This window comes from Culex pipiens, chromosome 3 (assembly GCF_016801865.2).
Source record: "Culex pipiens pallens isolate TS chromosome 3, TS_CPP_V2, whole genome shotgun sequence".
In the NCBI taxonomy this organism is placed as follows: domain Eukaryota; kingdom Metazoa; phylum Arthropoda; class Insecta; order Diptera; family Culicidae; genus Culex; species Culex pipiens.
The window spans coordinates 115,171,016-115,194,207 of NC_068939.1; the positions used below are offsets into that span (position 1 = coordinate 115,171,016).

A 23,192-nucleotide genomic window follows, 5' to 3' on the forward strand; every position below is an offset into this window, starting at 1 on the left:
TATGATTTTTTTTTAAATAGTGATTTTTGTAAAAAAAAATAAATCTTGTACCAAACATTCAATATTACACCGGACCGGCCCGTGGCTTAATGGCTACGGCTCCCGCCTCATAAGCGGAAGGTTCAGGGTTCGATTCCCGACCGGTCTACTTGAAATTTTTCGACTGTAATTGAACTTTGAATATGAACAAAAAACGCATAGATTCAGGTGGGATTCGAACTCACACCTTTGGATTGGAAGTCGGATGCTCTAGCCATTCGGCCACTAAGGGATTATTACTCCTTGAGTGAATTAATCCGTAGTAGTGAAATAATGTCACAAGGTCATTTACTACATAATACAACAATCCCTTCCCCAACGATTCCCCTACACACCACACACCATTATAATCTATAAATAACTCGAACCGGTTGGTACGGTATGTCCCCGGCTTCTTCTTCTTCCCCTGATGGTTATATGAAATGTGGGATCCGTTCATAGAATCTGTCTCATGCGGTTAATGCAACGCAGTAGGCCGGGCCGCTTTAATGAGTGTAATACACTTCGGGCTTCTCGAAAAGTACTGCAATCATTATTAATGACAAGAAGGAACTTGAGGCGTAATCTAACCATAAGTTCTTCCCGGATGCTTTCTTCGGACTGGCTGCGCTTGTGTTCGATTAGATTAGATTAGATTAGACAAACATTCAATATTACACCCTTTTTGAAATGTAAGTCTTGATTCAAATATTGTTTTCGAAAAGATCGGAAAATTTCACAAATGTTTCATATTTTAACATTGAAAATCGGACCATTAGTTGCTGAAATATCGACATTAGAAAATGGAAGATTGTTTGGGTGAGACTTAAAAACTTCAATTTTCCTGTTTCTCTTTCTTTTATCCGCTGTATCTGGCTATATTTTGAAAACGGTGCAAAAAAAATCTAAAATACTGTTCGATTGCAAATTTGACTTTATTTTAAAAAATAAGGTCAGTAAATTTTAAGCACAGGATTTCAACTTTTACAACTATTTATATTTATATATTTTTTTTAAATGTTCATAATTTTACTGCCAAATTTTTAAACTGTAACGTTTTATCAAGCTTATTTGTGAATCAAATTTGAAAAAAGTGTCCACGTGGTTTATTGATGGTACCTAATATGTTTTAAATCATTTTGTGATACTTTTTGCTTACAATTTTGACAGTACACGGAGAAAAAAAAGTTCCCAAAATCGTGAACAAGCGTTCATGAAAATAGGAACCTCGAACAAAGTGTTCAAATCCCATGGTACGATTTTGAAAAACGTACCATGAAATTTGAACACTTTGTTCGTGGTTCCCATTTTCATGAACGCTTGTTCACGATTTTGGGAACTCTTTTTGCCTTTCTTACTAAAGAAAGGTATAGGTTTTACTTTATGACTGGACGTCATTTTCATCTTCGTAAATATTACGATTCAGCATGAATTTTCATCGGAAAAATCGTCAAAAAATCACAATGCATCGATTTTCGACGCTCTATCGATTCACCTTGACAAAACTCGTCTATCTCAAACCCTCGAATTTTGAGAAAATAAATTCCGTGGAGTTCGAGTGATGTCCGTGTGTAGTAAATTTTTTGCCAAATTTTGTGTCGCGTAGTCCTCCCCAAGTAACATTTTTAAACCAACTAGCCACCACCTAGTTTTATTGAGGTTTTATGATAGCATCTTGATTGCTTTATAGTTTTATTTAGGCATTCACCGCAACCAATAAGCAAGAGCTAATTAGTAGGTTCTAACAAGGTTTTATGCCTCGGACATAAAACCTTGTGACAATAAAAGCTAAATGGCTTTTAATAAGGTTTTATGAAAGTTTTAAGAGAGTCTTAAAAACCCAATGGCAATGTCATGCCAAACGGTTTTATCGCATGCTTTTTAAAAACCCAGGGTGTTTTAGCTGTCAAGTGCCAATAGGCATGCAAAAAGCTTACTTAAAACCATAAGCTCCTGAAAAAGCATTTAAAGCGGCCAATTGGCGCTGAACGCATGTTCGGATTGAATTTGATTGACCGCCATCTTGGTTGAAAAAATAGAAAACTGAAAAATTTGATTTAAATTTGATGAAAACACACATTTATGCTGAATTTCTGGTATGATTGATATAGCGATAAATGTTTAAAAATATTTTGAACATTTTTTTCAAAGAATTGCAATACAATATTTTTTAACATTAAACACTATGATTACAAAATATTGATTTTTGATGAAGAGAGTTCAAATTTTTTGGTTCTATCTCCCCTACATTTATCAATAAAATTTCAACCGCAGCTGAATTTGAGCCATCAATTGCGAGAAATAAGCTTTCAAATTATTTGGATTACCTCTATTATCTATTATTTATCATCGCCATTCTTGACAACCATCTCCATAATTTCATTTGGCAAGACGAAGACTTATTTTTGCCAAAAAATAACCTATTTGGCATAAGACGTTTGAAAACGTATGAAATGTCATTTTTTCCATAACTCCTGACTAGGTTTTAACAAAGGTTTTATCAAGGCTTTGAGGATGTTGTTAGGATTCAGTTGTAATGCCTTGAACTCCTATGTAGGTTTTATAAATAGGCCGTAACAACCTTTTGCGGAGGTCCTTTTGGGTTTTAAGTGGGGTTTATCAAGGTTCTGGGGAGTTTGTTACGACTTAGGGGTTTTAATGTTGGTTTTGGCTGATAGGTTTTATAGCGATTGTGACAGCTTTGATAAAGCCTAAAATGTTACTTGGGTCGGCTATTTTCGATTTTGATTGTTCCAAGTGCATTTGAAAGCTGGTGTGCTGAACAAGGGTCATTTTGAGTCCGAATTTCGAAATATCCATCTGTTTTCGGATGCGGCCAGACTTATCAACAAAATACACAGTTTTCAAATGAAAATATGGTCAAAATTTTTCATTTTCATATCTTTTAATTATCTCAAAAATTGCATTTTTTGAGCTCTACAACCTCCCAAATTTTCATCCAAATCCATAATTTGGTTCTGGAGTTAGAACCGTTTGATTAACCAACCATAAGCAAAAAAAATTCCTTAAAAAAGGTAAAAGCCCACCTGGTGACCTTCGCCAACATTTTTCGTTTCTAATTTTATCCGAAATTTCTTTCTACATTCATAGTACAGACCATGAGTGAGCATCTGAAACAAATTTGACATCTATCGGCAATCCGGATCAATTTTTAGAGCGATTTACTTTTTGCCTTTCTTACTAAAGAAAGGTATAGGTTTTACTTTATGGCTGGACGTCATTTTCATCTTCGTAAATATTACGATTCTGCATGAATTTTCATCGGAAAAATCGTCAAAAAATCACACTGCATCGATTTTCGACGCCTCGTCGTCAAGTCGACAAGTTGTCAAGTTGAGCTTCGAATACTGGCGCGAGAATGCTGGCGCATATATTTTGTGGCTCGACTTATACTTGTTTTGTAGTAGCTTGTCTACCGATGTTTCCTACAACATGTAAGATATCGTAGCTTTTCGGTTTCTTTTGCCCTGTCCGTTTTTGCATAACTGTCCAATGTTTATGCCAAAACTTTTGTGACATAGGACATTCATCCGGCTACAATCAATTTGTTTTCCGTGTGCTCCTTAAATCGCCTAAAAGTAGACTTTTTCGCGATTTCGTAAGTTTATTTAACAAGGTTCATTGGATTCCAATAGGAGCTTTCTAAGCTTTTCATCGTTTATATCGTTTTCAAAGTTTTCAATGCCGCGGTGTGCGTTTTCACTGACGCATGGGAAGCTTGCTATACTCGCGTTTGTCATTAACTCTTGTTTGATTAAGAATATGTACGATTACAAATATTCTTTTGGTGAAAATTGCATTTTTTATTTCTTTTGGAAAGCATATCATTTATAATACTTTGCTTTCATCATTAGACTTTCTTTTGTACTGACGTTATAAATAAACAAAGTCGTTGTTATGAATTTAAAGAAGAAGTTCTACTATTGTTATATTCTTTAGTAAGAAAGGCTCTATCTCACCCCAGGTGGGATTAAATCGGGTTTTCTCCGTGTAACGCTGGAAAATTTAATTTTTTTCGAGTTTTATGAGAAATTATGCTTGTTTTCATTTTCATTTTCATAAGATTTTTTTTGACAGAGCCACGTAACCCAGTGGTAACGCTTCCACCTCGTAAGCGGTAGATCGGGGTTCAAATCCCGGCTCGGACCAACACAACTGGTGATCTTTTCCCTTCTGGATTCGATTGCTCAGTAAAGGGAAGGTAGTGTAACATCACAAGCTGGACCTTTTCACGACACCTCAGGGAAGGCGAGCTATGAAACGTTAACAATAACCTTATCATAAGGTTAAGAAAGAGCCACCGAATCCGCTTTGTAAATGCGGCCTCGAAACTCTTCATGGGGTCATGGGAAAAATTTACTTTAATTTATGAGATTGGAAACAATATTTAAAAATTGCTCGGCTTGATTTTTGAGGCAATTGCAAACCTCTTTTTACACCTAAGCTTCCATCCATCCCGGGATTCGAACTGACGACCTTTGGATTGTGAGTCCAACTGCCTACCAGCAACTCCACCGAGACAGGACCCAGGGAGTCTACACCTGGACTGAGCTAACGACCTAACTTCTAGGTTAGACCGGGCCACATTGACTTCCCCGTCCGTTGGAAAGCGTGATCAGACAAATCTCGTCTCGAAAAATGCCACCGGGATCGTCTGGGATCGAACGCAGGCCGACTGGGTGAGGGGCAACCACACTTACCCCTACACCCTCTGATTTTTTAGATTATCAAAATTAAGTTTCTTTATAAAATCTTTAAAATTCTGCACATTTCTTGTCTTCACTGTAATGCTCAACGGTGGGCTGGGTGATGAGCATTCCGGCGGAGCGATAAAATAATGAACATCATTTTCTATATCCTGGTTGTTGCGGTCCGGCAACTGATGTGGGGAGCATTAAATAAATTACTTGAGTAATTGCGGCGAAACAAAGAATGTCTTCTTGGAAGGTGAACCACCACACCACATCCGAGGTGTTGTCACTTGTTGCCAGTTTTTGAGCTGGCAAAATTTCAGAAACTCAAATGGATACGTACCGAATTGAAAAGTAAAACTACGAGTTTTCATCACACAACCCCAATTCATTACGAGTTCCATTCAGGAGTGATATTTCCCTCCTCTCCCCCTTCTCCAGTCAGTCGTCACCGGTAGATTTTAATTAATTAAGACTCTTTTCGTTCTCTTCTACCATTTTTTTTTTTTTTGCAGATCTCTCCAAGCCATGGAGATCCGAGGCCTAATAACCCGATTACTGGGTCCATGTCACCTGCGACATCTGATACTGTGCAGTTTGGGGCTGTACTCCATCCTCGTGCAGTCGGTCCATTGCCGGCATCATGACATCGGTAGTTCGGTGGCACACCAGCTAGGATCGAAATACTCACAATCATCCTCGTTATCGTCATCCTCGCAATCGTCATCGTCGTTAGCTGAAGAGGCCACGCTGAATAAAGATTCAGGTGGGTCATATTTTTAGCGTTCTGGCCAAACAGTTTTTTCTCCCACTTTTTTCCTCTTCTTTTTTTCCATCCTTTCAAAGTTTTTCGCTCCAGTCTTTTTTACCTCTTTCCAGCTTTTTTTTCTTCTTCTATGTTTCCTTTTTCGATTCCATTTGCGCACTCTGTCAACATTTCTAGAATTTACTATTCGTTATTTGCTATTCCATTCAATTATCTGTGTGCCTGTGTGTATGTTTCGAACCCTATTGTGCTCTCCTACTCTTGTCTTATTTTGTTTCAATTTTAGATTTTCTTTCAATTACGTTTTATTTGTGATTTACTCATTGAGCTTCTATTTTATATGTTTTGCGAATCATTCCCATTTCATGTACACCGAAAAAAGTAAATCAGACAATTTATAGCATATGACAATTTGAAAGTGTAAATTTGCCTCTTATCATGTTATTTACATAAATTAATACGAAACAAAGAAATTACGGGTGTACCCCATTTGGCATAATCGACGTTTGGCATAATTGGTCCAATATATCAGAGACGTTTGGCATAATGGACATTTGGCATAATTATTACTTGCTTCTTTTTTGATTAGTAGAATTGGTATTTCTTAGTTTTTAGAATATATTTTTTTCCTTTTTTTATTATTTTTAAAGATTATGTTTTTTTTTTCGAAAAATCTGGTATTTTTACCATAATCGATGTAATTTGTAACAATAAAACTTTTTAGTGAAATAAAATATAAAAAAATAGTTTCAAGAAGGTAAAATCTCTTGATGGCTTTACATTTTCCCCTTTCAAAATATTTAGCAATAATGTTTATTTTTATTGAAATTTTCACTTCTTTTATTCAAAACCTCTTAAAACCTCTAAAAGATGTTATCTTTTAATTTTCGATAATTGAGCTTTTCCAATGCAAAATCTAACTTGAAGAAGGGAAAATCTCTTAAAAGATTCAAATTTTTCCCTTCATTTTCCAAATTGAATCTTTAGAAGGTATGTTCATTTTTCTCTTATTTAAATATATTGCAATTAAGTTTTAAATGCAATTTCCCTTCTTTTTTGTATTCAACTTGACGAAGGGAAGATTTCTTAGAGATGTATTCTTTAAACATTTCTCCTTATTTCTGCACATTTTTAATAATATTAAAAGAAGGGAAAAATGCTTATCTTTTTAGAGATTTTGCCTTCTATATTTTTTTCAATTGAAAGAATGCAAAATTTCATATATTTTTTGCAAAATATTTTAAGGAGGGCATAACAGGGTATAACTTACATCACTTTATTGGGTAGAATTTTTAATAAAAAAAGGAAAATTGCATTAAAATATTGTTGCAAAATATTTGAAAAGGGGGAAAATGTACAAAAGTTAAGATTTTTTTCATTTTTAAATTTAAATCTATATATATATAAAAAATTTCGACGGTTTTGTTCGAACGCGCATCAGTTGATAACGGAAAGTCGGATCGGAGCGCTCTTTGCTGCGTTGGGTTCGTATAAGCCCAAGGAAGGTTCTTACGCTAAAGAGTTACAACTTTGGCCACTCTGGAACCGATTCCGGAAGATCTGCAGATTGTATGGGAAAAGTAGCGTAAAATCAAATTTTGATCACAGGAGGCTATAAACGTCAAGGAGCGAAAAAATGACAAGACGAAGTTTGTCGGGTAAGGCTTGTTTTAAATAAATGTATGAAAAATTGCTTTCAAAAGCTTTGTTGAGAAGTTTTAAAAAAAGTGCATCTATTAGGGAAAAATATAGAGACACCAGATTTTTTTTATATATCAATCATGTCTAAAAGTGCAATTATCTGTTAAAAAACTATAAATTATTATTCTTTAAAAAAAAACAGTTTAACGCATAAAAAATAGCAATAATAAAATTATGCCAAATGTCCATTATGCCAAACGTCCCTGATGTCTTTGACCAATTATGCCAAACGTCCATTATGCCAAATGTCCTTCTGGAAAATCCGTTATGCCAAATGTCCATTATGCCAAATGGGTGATCTATAGCATTACCTTGGCGTTCACTCTACTGCGAGATTTCTACTCGAAACTATGTGTCAAAAGGCTTGAAACGGTGAGGCAATCTAAACCTATTTTTACACCATGTAATGTTTCACTTTTAAATTTTTAATTCGCCGTATTTAAACTTATTTTACTGTGTTTTACTTTAAGCGAAGATAACAATTGATAATATCTCGAGAAATTTAGTCATGAAACCTTATTCTTTTTGAAGTCTGGTTGTGCTACCTTGGACGTTTTCAAGAAACAGGATACAAAAATTAGCATCATATCAATACAAATAATGCTCCTATCAATAACACTTCGATACCGGTGTGCTCTCTTATACTAACTGACATTTTGGTAGTTGCGAGAAAATCGATTTTTAAACTTTGAATTACTGTTTCTGGAAAACTATTCGACAAACAATTGTGCAAATAATTTTAAAGTATGCACCTGACATAACCTAAAGACATTGTAAAATATAAAAAACTTTTGAAATGGTAGAAAAATTTTGGCAGAGAATTGTCAAACTCTAAATCAAAGCAAAATGTATGCAGGTTTTATGCAGGCCTATGCAAGCTGACTTTTCTGCAAACAAATTTAGACAAATTCAGGCAAACTGTCAAAAAGAGTTTGCTTGTTAGTTCGTCATAGTCTAATACCTCCTTCATTGGAACATCAGTTGAGTTTTGCATGATCCAATGGTTTCATCAGATATTTCCAAAATTTGGGGAAAAAATTGGTGATGTATCAAAGATGTTATAAGTTTAAAAAAAAGTTTGACATAAATCTCGATTAAATTTTCAAAAGGCCCTATCTGCATAGGAAACCCATGAGGGATAGGTTGTTTTGAAAATTTAATCTAGAATTATATCTGCTTTTGTTGTTTAAAAATCACGAGAAACATGTCGTTTTAAAGCCCAAAATCACCTCCTTTGTCGGTACTGCGTGAATCAAGGTTGAAAAAAATCACTTCGAGCGAATAACGATTGCCTGAAGAAAGGCCCTCTGAGTATGCTTTGATCTCTTTTTTTCCTTACTGCCACTTGATCTTTAAAAATTTTAATGATTGGGTTTAGTTGTCAACTGGCTGCGGTCTGATTATAATTTTCCACATTTAACACCAGCAGTCATGGGTTGTTATAATCATCGATTGTAGGTACACTTGACGAAAATAAAGACTATTCTCAGCAGTCTTGTTCGAGTGGTGTAACAGGCAGCGATTAATCGCCAAATTAATCGTAGTCGTCAGATTTTCAACACTGTGCGTGATAATAACATGTGCGTCATAATAACAATTTCTTATTAGGGCAATTCCACCTCAAATTAGGAATTTTTCTGATACATTTGATACAATGAAACTTTGTAGACATGTTATCCTAGGCTTATATAAGCCATTTTTGTGTATATGGAGCCAGTTGCACTCTGGACTGACATTTGAGAAGGGCGTAAGTGTTCCGCCCGTGTAGATCAATCGGACCGCGCACTGGACTCACAATCCAGAGGTCGCCGGTTCGAATCCCGCGGCGGGCGCTCTAAAATTCTTTGTGTAAATATGGGTATTCGGCGCTGTCGCTCCGTGCCATACTTTCATACACTTAGGAGCCCAGGGCGGCGAAGTCCTTGTAGATAAAAAGGAAGACACTAGTGGTTGGTACTAGCAATGGTGGCCGACAGCTATAAAGTCAACTTCGTAAGTGTTTTAAATATGTTTGTATTTCTTAATTTATAAATTACTGTATCTCGAAGCCGTTGCATCGTATCAAAAAGTGGTCAATCATGGTATCGCGATATCTCGGCTAAACATTTTTTTTTCGACTGTGAATCTTCATGGATAAGTTTCAGTGTAAACATAGTTTTTATCCAGTTAATCATTACTCTACAAAGTAAACATTTTTCGTCAATACATTTTTATTTTGTTTTGGAGTCAACTAACAAAAACTTAAAGCCTAAACAATCAAATTCTAACTGATTTATAAAAAATTGCAAGTCAGTCCAAATGTGCTTAAATTTTTTTTTATAAATAAATTAATTCCCTTTTTTATTCAAAATCGTTAGTATTTGTATTGGCTATCCGAGATGTAAAAAAATAGGAATTCGATTTTATGCTCAATATAGTCAATAAAGTCAATTTCAGCATCTCTAGTACCGAGATGTTGATCAACGAGTAAAACGCCAATTGCAATACCGAAGAAAAGAATCATAATCGCATAACTCATATTTCATATTTTATTTTTATGTTATTTACTGCACCCTTTCAGTATTTTTCATTTAAAATTTAAATCAAATCTCCATTTTTAATTCCCAAACCTTTAACAGCGTTTTGTCCATTCGCTTACATGAAACCTCTAGTCCATAGAACAGATAGATTTCAACAAATATAAGCTGTGCTGCCCCTAGTGCTGTGTGCGTGTGTTTCCAGCGATTTCGGCTTCCAAACAGCCTGCGAGATCCGTTCTGCGCTTTCGCCGCCGGCGCTAATTCAAATTCTAATCCATTCTCTCCTTGTGAATGCATTTTTTGATCGATTCCTTGTTGGTTGTTGTTTCTTATATAAGTGTATTGTAATTCAATTTTTCAGATGCATTTTTTACACCATATATAGGTCACGGAGATTCTGTTCGAATTGTAGATGCCGAATTAGGTACATTAGAGCGCGAGCATATCCATAGCACTACGACCCGGCGGCGTGGCCTGACCCGGAGGGAGTCCAGCTCCGGTGAGTTCTGGGAGGGACTTTTGGGGTCATTTTCCTAATTTACTCCAATTTTCGTAGATGCCACCGACTCGGACCCACTGGTAATAACGACGGACAAGGGCAAAATCCGTGGAACGACACTGGAAGCGCCTAGTGGAAAGAAGGTGGACGCATGGATGGGCATTCCGTACGCGCAGCCCCCGCTGGGTCCGCTCCGGTTTCGACATCCGCGACCCGCCGAAAGATGGACCGGTGTGCTGAACGCGACCAAACCGCCCAACTCCTGCGTCCAGATCGTGGACACAGTGTTCGGTGACTTCCCGGGGGCCACCATGTGGAACCCGAACACACCGCTCTCGGAGGACTGTCTGTACATCAACGTGGTCGTGCCACGGCCCAGGCCCAAGAATGCCGCCGTCATGCTGTGGATCTTCGGGGGTGGCTTCTACTCCGGGACTGCCACGTTGGACGTGTACGACCACCGGACGCTGGCCTCGGAGGAGAACGTGATCGTGGTTTCGCTGCAGTACCGTGTCGCAAGTCTTGGTTTTCTCTTCCTGGGCACTCCGGAGGCACCCGGTAACGCGGGCCTGTTTGATCAAAACCTGGCACTGAGGTAGGTGGGAAAGGTCTACATTTATTTACATTTTTTTTCTGGAAAAATACACATTGCAAAATATGCTTCAATTTTAACTGAAATCAAATTTTAGCCTACATAATTTTCTTACAAATCCTGTAGAGAAATTGTACACGAAGACAGGAATTTGATTATTTAAATTTTTGATTTGGCTGAAACTTTGTGAAGGGCTTCCCTAAAACCAAAGAAGCTCTTTGGCATCCAACTCGTTTGACGTTAGATTTTCAAAATGCAGCAAATTTGAAAGCAAATTTAAATGTTAGTCGTGTTTTTCAAGGGTTGTCTGGTATCGCTCGGCACGGCGTGTTTTCTAGAACAAACATTTCAGGAAAAAATAGTCATCGCTACTGTCAAATGTGTCTTATAGGAAATTTTCTCAGCTTTCCAATGCTTCTAAGAGCGAAATGTTTCATCGGGAAATTTCTGAGATATCTATTTTTTAAGTTTTTTGTTCTAAATTCCTTTATTATGTATTGGAAACTTTTTAATATCAGTTCAGGAAACTTGTCAAATGATGTTTTTTATGTGTCATTTACTCATAAAAATGTGCAAAATAAGGCAAGAAACAACTTTGTAGAAGGTTGCAAATCACTAAACATTTTTAGAATTAAGTTTAACCATTTTTTTAAATATATGGGATTTATTCTAAAATTAAAATCATAATACCATATTAAAAAATGTTTTTTACAAGAATTAAAAGATAATCACATAATTTTGTGTAAAAATATCACGTGTCTGCTCTGATTGAGCTGATACAATCGATTTTTTGAAGGTTCGAGATTTTTAAATTCATTATTGGATTTTTATGAACAAATATGATATTTTTGCAAGCAAACATGAACCAGGAACATGGATTCAAAAGATGAATTAAAATCAAAAATGTACTACAAATTACTGTTCCAAGCTTCAAAAGCCATATTTTCATGAGTATGAAATTTGTATGAAACAACGAACAAAAAAATTTGCTCTTGAAAATGCATTTAAATGTAGGAGTAAAATTCGTGTTGAACGGCCCGAGCGGTTTAGGCTTTCAGGATTTTTGTGATATTTACTTGTAGAGTCAAAACAGATCAGTAAACTTCACTTATTTATATAATACACTTTTTGAAGATTACATTTTTGGAGTAACACTCTCAACTTTTACGCGCACGATCACATCACTCAACTTTTTGTTGCTAATTTCATTAAGACCTTCGTCGAGCCAATTCTCTACGTTGAAGCCAGACTTGTCCTCCAGACCTCTTCGCCGAGCCATGCCAGACCCGAACTCCTAAGTCCCGGGTGGACTCTTCACAGCGGCTAAGTCCCGGCGGACTCTTCACAGCGGCTAAGTCCCGGCGGACTCTTCACAGCGGCTAAGTCCCGGCGGACTCTTCACAGCGGCTAAGTCCCGGCGGACTCTTCACAGCGGCTAAGTCCCGGCGGACTGCGGCCTCCACCGCTAAGTCCGGCTGGACTGGGGCCTCTGCTACTGGTGGCTGCTGGCGGGTCCGGCTGGTCTGGGGCTTCTTCAGGATCTGGAACTGGACTGGGCTTGAACTGGCTGGAACTGACTGGAACTAACTGGAACTAACTGCAACTAATTGCCCTCCTCAAGAATTTCGGGGTTTTTATAGTCAGTCCCCGAAAACTCTACTAAATTTTGTTCTGCTAAAAGTGGTCCGTTTCGATGAGAAGCATCGATGAACCTCATGAATTAAAATTATGCAGACCTCTGCAATTCTTCATGACTTTCCGTATGGTGTAGTGAGTACACCTCAAAACTGGAAGTAATGGGTTCGAACCATTGTCGTGAAACTTTAAATTATGTTATTGGAATATCAAAATTATGTTCCTAAAACATTCTCAAAAATGTATGTCAATAATGAGGAGGTCGAATTCTCCATTGAACAAACATGCCAATGAATTTGGTTAAGCCACACCCTCAATTTCCCCTGTGAATAACATCGCACATTCATAATTGAAAGCTTAACCATTTTGTTGATTGCCTAACAATTGGCGAAATTTAATAAAGGGCTTTTCAGGTGAGGATGACTCATGATCCACACCTGTACATAAGCTTAATTATTTGTCGCGCAACGCGAGTCGACGGGTAAAATTATTTAATGCTTGCGTAAGCGCGCATGGTCAGAACGGTGGTGAGGTTCGAAAAATGGACAAATTTAATGATTTAAATTTGAGGTCGCTGCAGTGTGCTTTAACTCTGAATGTTGAAAAAACCGTCACAAACATTTTTTTTTTGGTTAACACAGAAATAAAATATTATTTAACAGAAAAATCAAACAGAAGCATTCATTCCAAACTATTTAAACAAAAATCAAAGTATTTGTAAATCGTTTTAAAAAGATAGGATAAGACTTCTATAATATTGCTGATTCGTTGATCATTTCATGCAAAATAAAAATTATAAATTTATTTAAATTATATTGTAAAATCGTTTAAAACTCATGAAAAGTGTTTCTCTTAAAGCTCACCTCAGTAATTTTTAGTTGAATTTCGAGTATAAAACATGTTAATGTTTATTTATTGTTTATTCGTCAAGCTTATGTAGACTACTTACAATTTTCTTACATACTAGATATTATTTCTATTGTACAGATTTTTTCGTAGTTCCGGTTTAGACATGTCGAAATGTATGTACTGTGAATTTTCATTATAAAAGTGCATCATTTGATTTAATGGCGAATTTTTTAAATAATTTGTCGTGTATGCAGTTATTCTAAAAAGTTGTGAATGTCTAAGAGTACGGCTTGGTTCATGAATACTATTGCGTATTACTGAAAATAATGCTGCTGACTGTATGCGTTGAGAAATAATGTCGTTGATGAAAGAGAGCATGGCAAATTTACGACGTTCTTGTAATGATTGTATGTTTATGAGCATGCAGCGTGCTTCATACGATGGGAGAGGAAATGCAGTCCAGTTAAGTTTACGTAGTGCGTACAGTAAGAATTGTTTTTGGACATATTAAGGAAACATAATATTTTTTTCATAAAAATCTAGTAATACCCTTATCAACCTGAAAAATGCAAAAAAGCGGTTTTATCAGCTTAATTCAAGCTAAATCCGAGCAGACGGGTGATATTTGTACACAAAAATTATTAATAATCTAATAATTCTTGTAAAAAATATATTTTGATACGGTTTTATGATTTTTATTCTGAATAAATCCCATATAATCAAAAACTCGGTTGAACTTAATTTAAAAAATGTTTAGTGATTTGCAACCTTCTAAAAAGTTGTTTTTTACCTTATTTTGCACATTTTGATGAGTAAATGACACATAAAAAAACATCATTTGACAAGTTTCCTGAACTGATATTGAAAAGTTTCCAATACATAATAAAGGAATTTAGAACAAAAAACTTAAAAAACAGAAATTTCCCGATGAAACATTTCGCTCTTAGAAGCATTGGAATGCTGAGAAAATTTCCTATAAGACACATTTGACAGTAGCGATGACTATTTTTTCTCCTTCAGGTTGCTCAGAAAACACGCCGTGTCGGACTAGCAAGATATCATAAATTACTTGAAGTTTTGGTTGATAAATCAGTAATTTACAAGCAATTAGATTAATTGGAGTAATTTATTTAGAATAATTGGTAATAGAGACTCCTGTTCAAACCTGTTTAAAAAAATAAATTGAAAAGGTGTTGGAAAGATTTGAAATTTTTGATGAATTTCATTACTTTAATCATAACAATAAAAACAGCAGATTCCAAATTTGTATTGGTCTAATATTTACTGTTCATACGCTGACTAACCTAACCAATAAATTCAATTCGAAATTTGGTTGGAGGAAAATGTGATTTTATATCTGTATTAGTAATGGTGGTGTACCATTTATTGTTTTGGACTTTGACAAGCCTAACTAAATAATTTAAATTCCAGGCCAAACTGAGGCTTGCAGCATTTTGTTTTACATTTCTGATGTGGTCACTTTTCTCATGACACATAACTAATTCCAAAGTTCACATTTTCTCCTAGCCAAATTTTGAATCGAATTTATTGGTTAGGTTTGTCAACGTCCAAACAGTAAATTGCAAACCACCTGAACCAATAAATTTTTAGGCATTAAATTTATTGTATGAGCTCAATCTAAATTTCCAACTTTGTTAAAATCTGTTCTCAAAGCTTTATCAAGTTGAAAAGTAAGCTGTAACGTATTTGTTTTAAATTCCCTTTTTTAATTTTCTTTTTCTTATAAAATAACAAATAGCATGAATTATTCGAAAATAGTAGCAACCTACAAATCATCGTGAACATGCAATCTTGTCGCACGTCGAATTCTTGGCCATATTGAGTAAAATAATGTCATTTTGTGCAGCTTTCCTTTTACCTCCCCCGATTCTCAAAACTCGATGTCAACTCCGTGCACTATTGTCACTCTCCATATGAGCAGTTCTCTACCAAAACCGGAAATTGATTTTATTTGTATTTTTTTATTTGGCTCAAACTTTGTGGGGGCCTTCCCTATGACCAAAGAAGCTATTTTTTGTCATTGGTTCACCCATAACTTTTGAGTGAATTTTCTGATCAATTTGGTGTCTTGGGCAAAGATGTAGGAATTGTTGAGGATTATTGAGAAAAAATAAGTACACGGAAAAAATATCTTTTTTTTTTAATTTACTTTTGTTTTATTTTTTTGTATTTTTTGATTTTCGAGATTTTTTTATATTATAAAATCGAAATTTTATGCATCAACAAATTTTGGCCAAATTTGTTTGGGTTTGTTCAAATATTACGTCCAGAAATTTTCGGGATTCCAGACCACACCGCCCCCCCCCCACCCTCCCCCCTGTCACGCACTTTTCCTATTCCTTTAACATGGGCTGTCACAAACCCCAGAGACTCCCCCCCTCCCCCTATTCATGGACTTAATTTTTGAACGAACCATTTTATGTAAAATTGAATTTGCAATCGAAATGTACTTTACAGATTTTTCAAGATATTTCTTTCTATTCTTTCCTCTTTCACTATCCACCTTGAAGAGATGAATGCACAATGGTGTAAAGTCTCTATAATAAACCATAGAAAAAAATATATAGCCAAAGAAAATTTGATTTTGGCGAAATACTTGCAGTTTTTCGATTTTTAAAAATAGTGTCCATGAGTGATCATTTCTGAAAATATTTTTTTTTTTAAAGTTCAGAAAATTTGCTATAAAATTGTCTAAAAGACATTGAAGTTTGGACCTCTGGTTGCTGAGATACAGCGGCTTAAAGAAAAAGAAACAGAAAATTGAAGTTTTCTAAGTCTCACCTAAATAACCCACAATTTTCTAATGTCTATATCTCAGCAACTAATGGTCCGACTTTCAAAGTTAAAACATGAAACGTTCGTGAAATTTTCCGATAATTTCGAAAACAATACTCTAAATAAATTTAATCAAGACTAACATTTCAAAAGGGCGTAATATTGAATGTTTGGCCATTTTGGTATGCTAGTCTTAATTCAAAATTTTTAAAAGTATTGTTTTCAAATAGAATTTCGAATTTTCATAAAATCATAACTCGGCAGCAGATTTTTTAACCAAACTTCTCTATAGCTCAAAGTAAGGGGTTTTTGTCCCCTAAAACATATCAAAAAATATCGAAAATAAAAAAAATACGTATTTTGGGAAATTTAGTTTTTGTGAAAAAAAGTTAATTAAATAAGTGATAGGTAATTTTTTTCCGTGTGTACTTATTTTTCTCAATAGTCCTCAACAATACCTACAACTTTACCGAAATCAGAAAATTCACCCAAAAGTTACAGCTGTTTGAATAGTTACGTACCATTTTTGTATGGACAGAAGCCAAAATTGTATGGAGACTTGTATGGGTGAACCAATTACACAAAAAAAAACCTCTTTGGTCATAGGGAAGGCCTCAACAAAGTTGAGCCAAATAAAAAATACAGAAAATAAAAATGGTAGAAATCGCTCCCTTGATCAAACAAAACTAGAGCACGCAATGGAATCACGTTTGTTTGGCCAACCTTTATGTGCATTGTTCCAAGGGTTGGTTGAATTTGGTTGCCGGAGGCCCGAGTAAAAATTAAAAATGTTTACAGTAGTTGTGCATGTACGTGAGACCAAACGTCTCCTGACTAAATTTCCTTTGGCCAGTTGTCGCATTTGCAGGGTGTGACAAGATATCTCGATCAGATCGAAACTTCTTTCAGATAAAGAGTGACAACATTGTACGGAGTTTTTCCAATTTTTGTTGAATACCGTTCGAGGTTTTGAATGTTCGCTAAAATTGAGAAACTTTGGATTCTGATTTGGATAAAAATCGGTATTTGTTTTTTACTGTATTTTTATAGTTTTGAGAAAAAAGTTTCATGGAGACAATTTCAATTAAATCTGATAAATTTTCATTTTATTCTCCCCAGATGGGTCCGCGACAACATCCACCGGTTCGGCGGTGACCCCTCGCGGGTCACGCTGTTCGGCGAGAGCGCCGGAGCGGTCTCGGTTTCGTTGCACCTGCTGTCGGCGCTCTCGCGGGACCTGTTCCAACGGGCCATCCTCCAGAGTGGCTCGCCGACGGCCCCATGGGCGCTGGTTTCGCGCGAAGAAGCTACGCTTAGGTGAGGAGTTCAGAGAATGTTCTGGTTTTGGTAACGGTTCTGAAATTGGTTTGTTTATTGCAGAGCTCTTCGTCTGGCCGAGGCCGTCAACTGTCCGCACGATGCGACCAAGCTGAGCGATGCCGTCGAATGTCTGCGAACCAAGGATCCGAACGAGCTGGTCGACAACGAGTGGGGCACGCTGGGGATCTGCGAGTTTCCGTTCGTTCCGGTTGTGGACGGAGCCTTCCTCGATGAGACACCGCAGCGTTCGTTGGCCAGCGGGCGCTTCAAGAAAACGGACATCCTGACCGGCAGCAACACCGAGGAGGGTTACTACTTTATCATTTACTATCTAACCGAACTGCTCAGGAAAGAGGAAGGGGTCACGGTAACACGCGAGGAGTTCCTACAGGCCGTCCGGGAGTTGAATCCGTACGTGAACGGTGCCGCCCGGCAGGCCATTGTGTTCGAGTACACGGACTGGATCGAACCGGACAACCCGAACAGCAACCGTGACGCGCTGGACAAGATGGTCGGGGATTATCACTTCACCTGCAACGTGAACGAGTTCGCCCAGCGGTACGCCGAGGAGGGCAACAACGTGTTCATGTACCTGTACACGCACAGAAGCAAAGGAAACCCCTGGCCGAGGTGGACCGGCGTGATGCACGGCGACGAGATCAACTACGTGTTTGGCGAACCGCTGAACTCGGCCCTCGGCTACCAGGACGACGAGAAGGACTTTAGCCGGAAAATTATGCGATACTGGTCCAACTTTGCCAAGACTGGGTAAGGCATCCCGAAAAAAACGAAAACTCTCCAAACTCTCTACTAATTCATCCTCTCTCCAAACCTAGCAATCCCAACCCGAGTACGCCGAGCGTGGACCTGCCCGAATGGCCCAAGCACACCGCCCACGGACGACACTATCTGGAGCTGGGACTGAACACGACCTTCGTGGGACGGGGCCCACGATTGCGGCAGTGCGCTTTCTGGAAGAAATATTTGCCGCAACTAGTAGCAGCTACCTGTAAGTAGTTCTGGATAGGATCCACATCCTTTGGGGCAACATTGGTAATAGTCATTGCTTGGAACGGCTTTTGGTGGTGGGCTTGTTGGTGCTGTTGTCAACCTGGTAATGTTCTACATTTTATCGGTGATTGGTAATGTCAAAAGAGATAAGGCGTGTTTAGGAGGTTTCAAAAGCCCATTTTCTCCTCCTAAAGCTCCTTTGAACGCAGATTGGTAGTGAAATACGTAATTTTACGTAGGTTTTACTTTCTCCGACTTGATTTTTACAATTGTGGGACTAAATTAGGTCAATAAGGTGAAGAATAAGACGAAACATCTCTTATCACATCTTCATCTTCATCTTCTTATCACACATGTTAATCCCGGACTATGTATTGATAGGTCGATATCGAAGGGCAGGATGGCTCATCTACTTTGGCAGGAGTGTTAATGGGATGGAGCTAAATCAAACACTGGCTGAAAAGCTCAGAAATCTTACTTCAATGAACAACTTCAAAATTGATTTCGAAGAGTTCACTCGATATAGAAGGCTGAAAATCAGTGTTTAAAACAGCAAACACCATGCGTCTCCTTGGAATCATACATGGAAGTAAGCATTGATGGAGATACGTGGTATTTTAATATGGCGAATTTTTGCCTTCCTCACTGGAGAAAAACTCTAGTTTGAAAATAATACCGAAAAAGGCGTTGTTTACAATAGGAACCTACAAAGGGAAATAATGTTCTGGGAGCAATTTCAAACACCCAAAGTCATTCAAATTTAAGGTTGAAAGCTTGTAGTTTTTTTTTTGTACTGGCACGTTTCTTGTTCCGAACAAGCAAAAACTAAACAAAAACTACCAGATTTCTATAAACAACAGTTTAACAATGCTTGCGATTGTTATAAAACAAGTTTATGGCCAAAATTATTTTCATTTTATTGGTTGCTTTAACAATTACATTGGTGCAGTTTTTATCCTGAGCTGAGTTATGGACTACCTTTCTACTGCTGATTTGTTCGAAATGGGGAAAGAGTTTACTGGAACTAACGAGAATTAATTGGACAGAGAAGGAAAAAAAATGCAAAAATAACCTTCGAAATAGTTAATAGATGTGGGATAGTTAGAAGAAAGAGGCATTACTTATTCTAATATCCCAAAATTATTTTAAAATTGATTCCGACCTTGTTCTTGAATGGTCTTGTTGCTCGATTGGAACCCTGAGAGTGACATATCGCCTCTCCATATAGGCTCTCTAGTTTACAATCATTATATCGCCGCTCGTAACAAATTCGTCACAAATTAATAGTTTGCGATTGAAAATTTTGAAAGGAATTCTAATACAGTCGGCTCTCTGGTTATCGACCTTCTTGATTTCAACATTATTTCCATCTACCGATGAATTCTTCAGTCCCATAAAACTGCATACTTCGATTCTCTTCATTCCTCGATATTTTCTCTTGCTTGAAGGATCTCCTCCTTGGTGGTTCCTTGTATTCATTATTCTTTAAAAATCTCTTCTGGTTATCAATAATTTCACTTTCTCAAGGCTTGCATAGACATGTTTCTTTGCGAAACAAAGCTTTGAAGGATGTTTGCAGTTGCTTGTTTTTAATTGCTGGACGTTGCCATGGTTCTCTCCAACAATAAACAATAAACATATTTTCAATCGAGTTTTCATTTTGCTTCGTTCAGTGAATTGATGATTCTCCTCTTCGATGGTCCCTTGAATATTAACAACTGTATTATTTTTTTGGCTCAATTTCAATATGATTTTTGATTCAAATCTTTGTGTCGTATAATCAAAATTAAATTTGAATAAATTTTCAGTTTTATATTCCTATATAATAAAAGAAAAGCCTGGCTTAAATTATCAATTGGGGGGAGAGTGGGAGATTTGATCCTCGGGGACACTTGATCCCTAGCCTGTATCTCGTCAGCCTGTGGGTAAAAAACAGCTTTGTTCTAGAAAGTTGTGCGGAATTAAGGCCGATGCAAATATTTAAAAAAGTTTTTGTCCCTCGGCCCTGGCCGAGGTCAAGGGGGGGGCAAAAAAATAAAAAAATATAAAAATTTAAATAACAAGCCATAGTCTTCACATTTAAATGAAAAAAGGGTTTTAAAATGCATTTTTCACTAGTTCAGTTGTTTTGCAATCATTAGTTTTCAAAAAATCTAAGATCTGACAAAAACAAAAATTGTATCGAAAAAAAAGATTTTGCATCGAAAATTTTCAAAAAATCTTAATATTTTTTAATAAACCCAAACATGCTAAAAATGATTTTAAACGCAGAAGAATGTATTTTAATTTGATTTTAGCTGGTTGCACTTGAATTTTCATTGAAATTTTGAAGTTTATTGTAAAAATATTTTTTTTTGCCCCCTGATTTTTCGGGCCAATTTTGAAGGGGGGGGTGACAAAAACTTTTAAAAATATTTGTACCAGCCTAACTAAAGACAAAAAATAAAAATAAATGTTCGGATTGAGTAACACATGTTTTTGTAAAAAATACTGCAAAAAACTTCCAAGAGATCTTTTTTCTTAGTTTTTATGTGTATGGAAATCAATTAAAATTTATTCAAAACATTATTTTTTATACATGATTTGTTTGGTAAACTTGTCAACTACAAAACCCTTACACATTAGACGTCAAATTCATCGCTCTACCATCTTCACAATCAATTGTTTAAAAAAGTACGTTTAAGGAGACTTTGATGCCTAAATTGGAGATACAGTATGTAAAAAAAGTATTTACACCAATTGGGCACTATGCACATTTTGTGATGAAACATGTAAACAATTTTAAGTTTGACAGAAACCTAGTTCTACGTTTTGTTCAGAAACTCATGCCAAACATTTTGCTACAAAAAGCTTATGAAAAGATGATTTCTATAAAAAGTTATCTAAAAAATACTATTACAGAAATCAAAAAAGGTGCAAAAAAAGTTTGTACACCTTTCGAAAAATTAACATAAATAAAGTTATTTGTTGACAAATCACCATAAATCCAGTCTTTCACCTCCAAATAGGCATCATTGACTGATTAAAAAAATAATTTGGATTGAATATAAAGTTTACTAAATACTTAGTATAAAAGTTTATATAACTCTGGAAAATCTATATAAAACTTAACTAAACCTAATTTTGCAAACTTTCAATCTAACTAAATGTCAATATATTACCATATAATTGCTAAATAAACATTTTTAAGTGGGTATAACACCGTTTTGGGGGTCTTTGTATCGATAGAATAGATTTTTCGTTGGAATTTCGTACCAACCCGGAATTACGTCGTCGGAAAATACGCCGGCAACCGAACCGGTCCACGATTCACAACACAAGTCAACCTAAGTGGCATCGGAAAGGGCATAAAATTTCCGATCTTTTGATACCCAAACATCTAGGTTTTCTATAAAACTCACGTTTTTAAATACCTGGGCAAAAAAGTAAGTTTGATCCACGAGAACAAAACTTATGAAAGTCCATACTTTTTTGGCAGATTACTCAAACGAAACCATAACAACGTTTTTGCCTAAGACAAATACCCCCAAAAATATATTGACATTTAGTTAAATTGAAAGTCTGAAAAATTAAGTTTAGATAAGTTTTATATAGAATTTCCAGAGTTATATAAACTTTTATTGTAAGTATTTGGTAAACTTTATGTTCAATCCAAATTATTTTTTTAATCCTTGACTGATTGATGCCTAGTTGGAGTTGGATTTATGATGAAAGGTGAACAAGGTACAACAAGGTGAAAGGTGTACAAACTTTTTTTGCACCTTTTTTGATTTCTGTAATAGCATTTGTTATATAACTTTTTATGGAAATCATCTTTTCATGAGCTTTTTATAGCTAAATGTTCGGCATGAGTTTCTGAACAAAACGTAGTACTAGGTTTCTGCCAAACATTAAATTGTTTACATGTTTCATCACAAAATGTGCATAGTGCCCAAGGGGTGTAAATACTTTTTTTACACACTGTACCACAGAAATGGCAGTAGTGACTCTGTCTTACTCTGTGGAGATACCCTCCTGCCACGTGCTAGTTGATTGGCATGTGGCGTCCTCTGATCGAGGCAGCCTTCTTAGTATGCTTTGATTTTTCCCTATACATTTTGCTGGGACCATGAGAATTTCGGCGACGCTGGAATGAATCTGCTTCTACACTGAAATAAAAAAAAAGTACCAAATTCCTAAATTCTAAGAATTTTGCCTCCTTTCCTTATTAAGTAATCCAAAAAACCCGATAAGGAAAAGTGGCAAAATTCCTAGAATTTAGGAATTTGGTACTTTTTTTTATTTCAGTGTAGGTAAGACCAGAGGCCTCAGATCATATTGCACCCTTCAGAGGAATTGTTCCCCAGACCATCCCCTTGAACTCCATGGTATGCTAAAATCGTCAAATTTCAACGACAGACTTGTACAGAGCAATTTACCTAAGTGCTCAAGTTTTACGGGTTAAATCCCATTTAAACTTCTGGAGTTTTTTTTTTTTTTTTTTGGATTTCTTCAAAATGTTGAAAGAGGGATCAAGTTACCCCTTACATTTTGAAACACTTTTTCTAGAATCACCGTTTTTTCGACGGTATTTTCTTGTGCCAAAATAAACCAGAAGATTGTTCTGCTGATTTCAGTAGATAGTCCGCTGGTCATGCGAATTTGTGTTTTTTTTTCGCTAATTTCGTAACCTAAATAATGAAAATTAACCGAAACTATGACAAACGACAGTACAAAAAATATCTGAAAAGTCTGGATGATTCTACTTAAATAACTTAAATTTATAAATATTTCT

The 23,192-nt window shown here is 36.2% G+C and overlaps 1 protein-coding gene across 4 annotated transcripts in view; it reads left to right on the forward strand.

Moving 5' to 3' along the window:
* The window catches only part of LOC120414010 (acetylcholinesterase), a 216,662-nt gene that overhangs the window by 187,693 nt on the left and 5,777 nt on the right, over positions 1-23,192 (forward strand). For 3 of the 4 annotated variants that reach the window (XM_052710737.1, XM_052710739.1, XM_039575023.2), the window contains exons 2-7: positions 5,246-5,496; positions 10,078-10,215; positions 10,273-10,810; positions 17,207-17,404; positions 17,468-18,175; positions 18,244-18,416. In XM_052710737.1, the coding sequence (XP_052566697.1) occupies positions 5,246-5,496; positions 10,078-10,215; positions 10,273-10,810; positions 17,207-17,404; positions 17,468-18,175; positions 18,244-18,416 (2,006 nt within the window). The remainder of the gene's footprint in view (positions 1-5,245; positions 5,497-10,077; positions 10,216-10,272; positions 10,811-17,206; positions 17,405-17,467; positions 18,176-18,243; positions 18,417-23,192) is intronic. The other variant, XM_052710738.1, reaches the window with a different exon arrangement.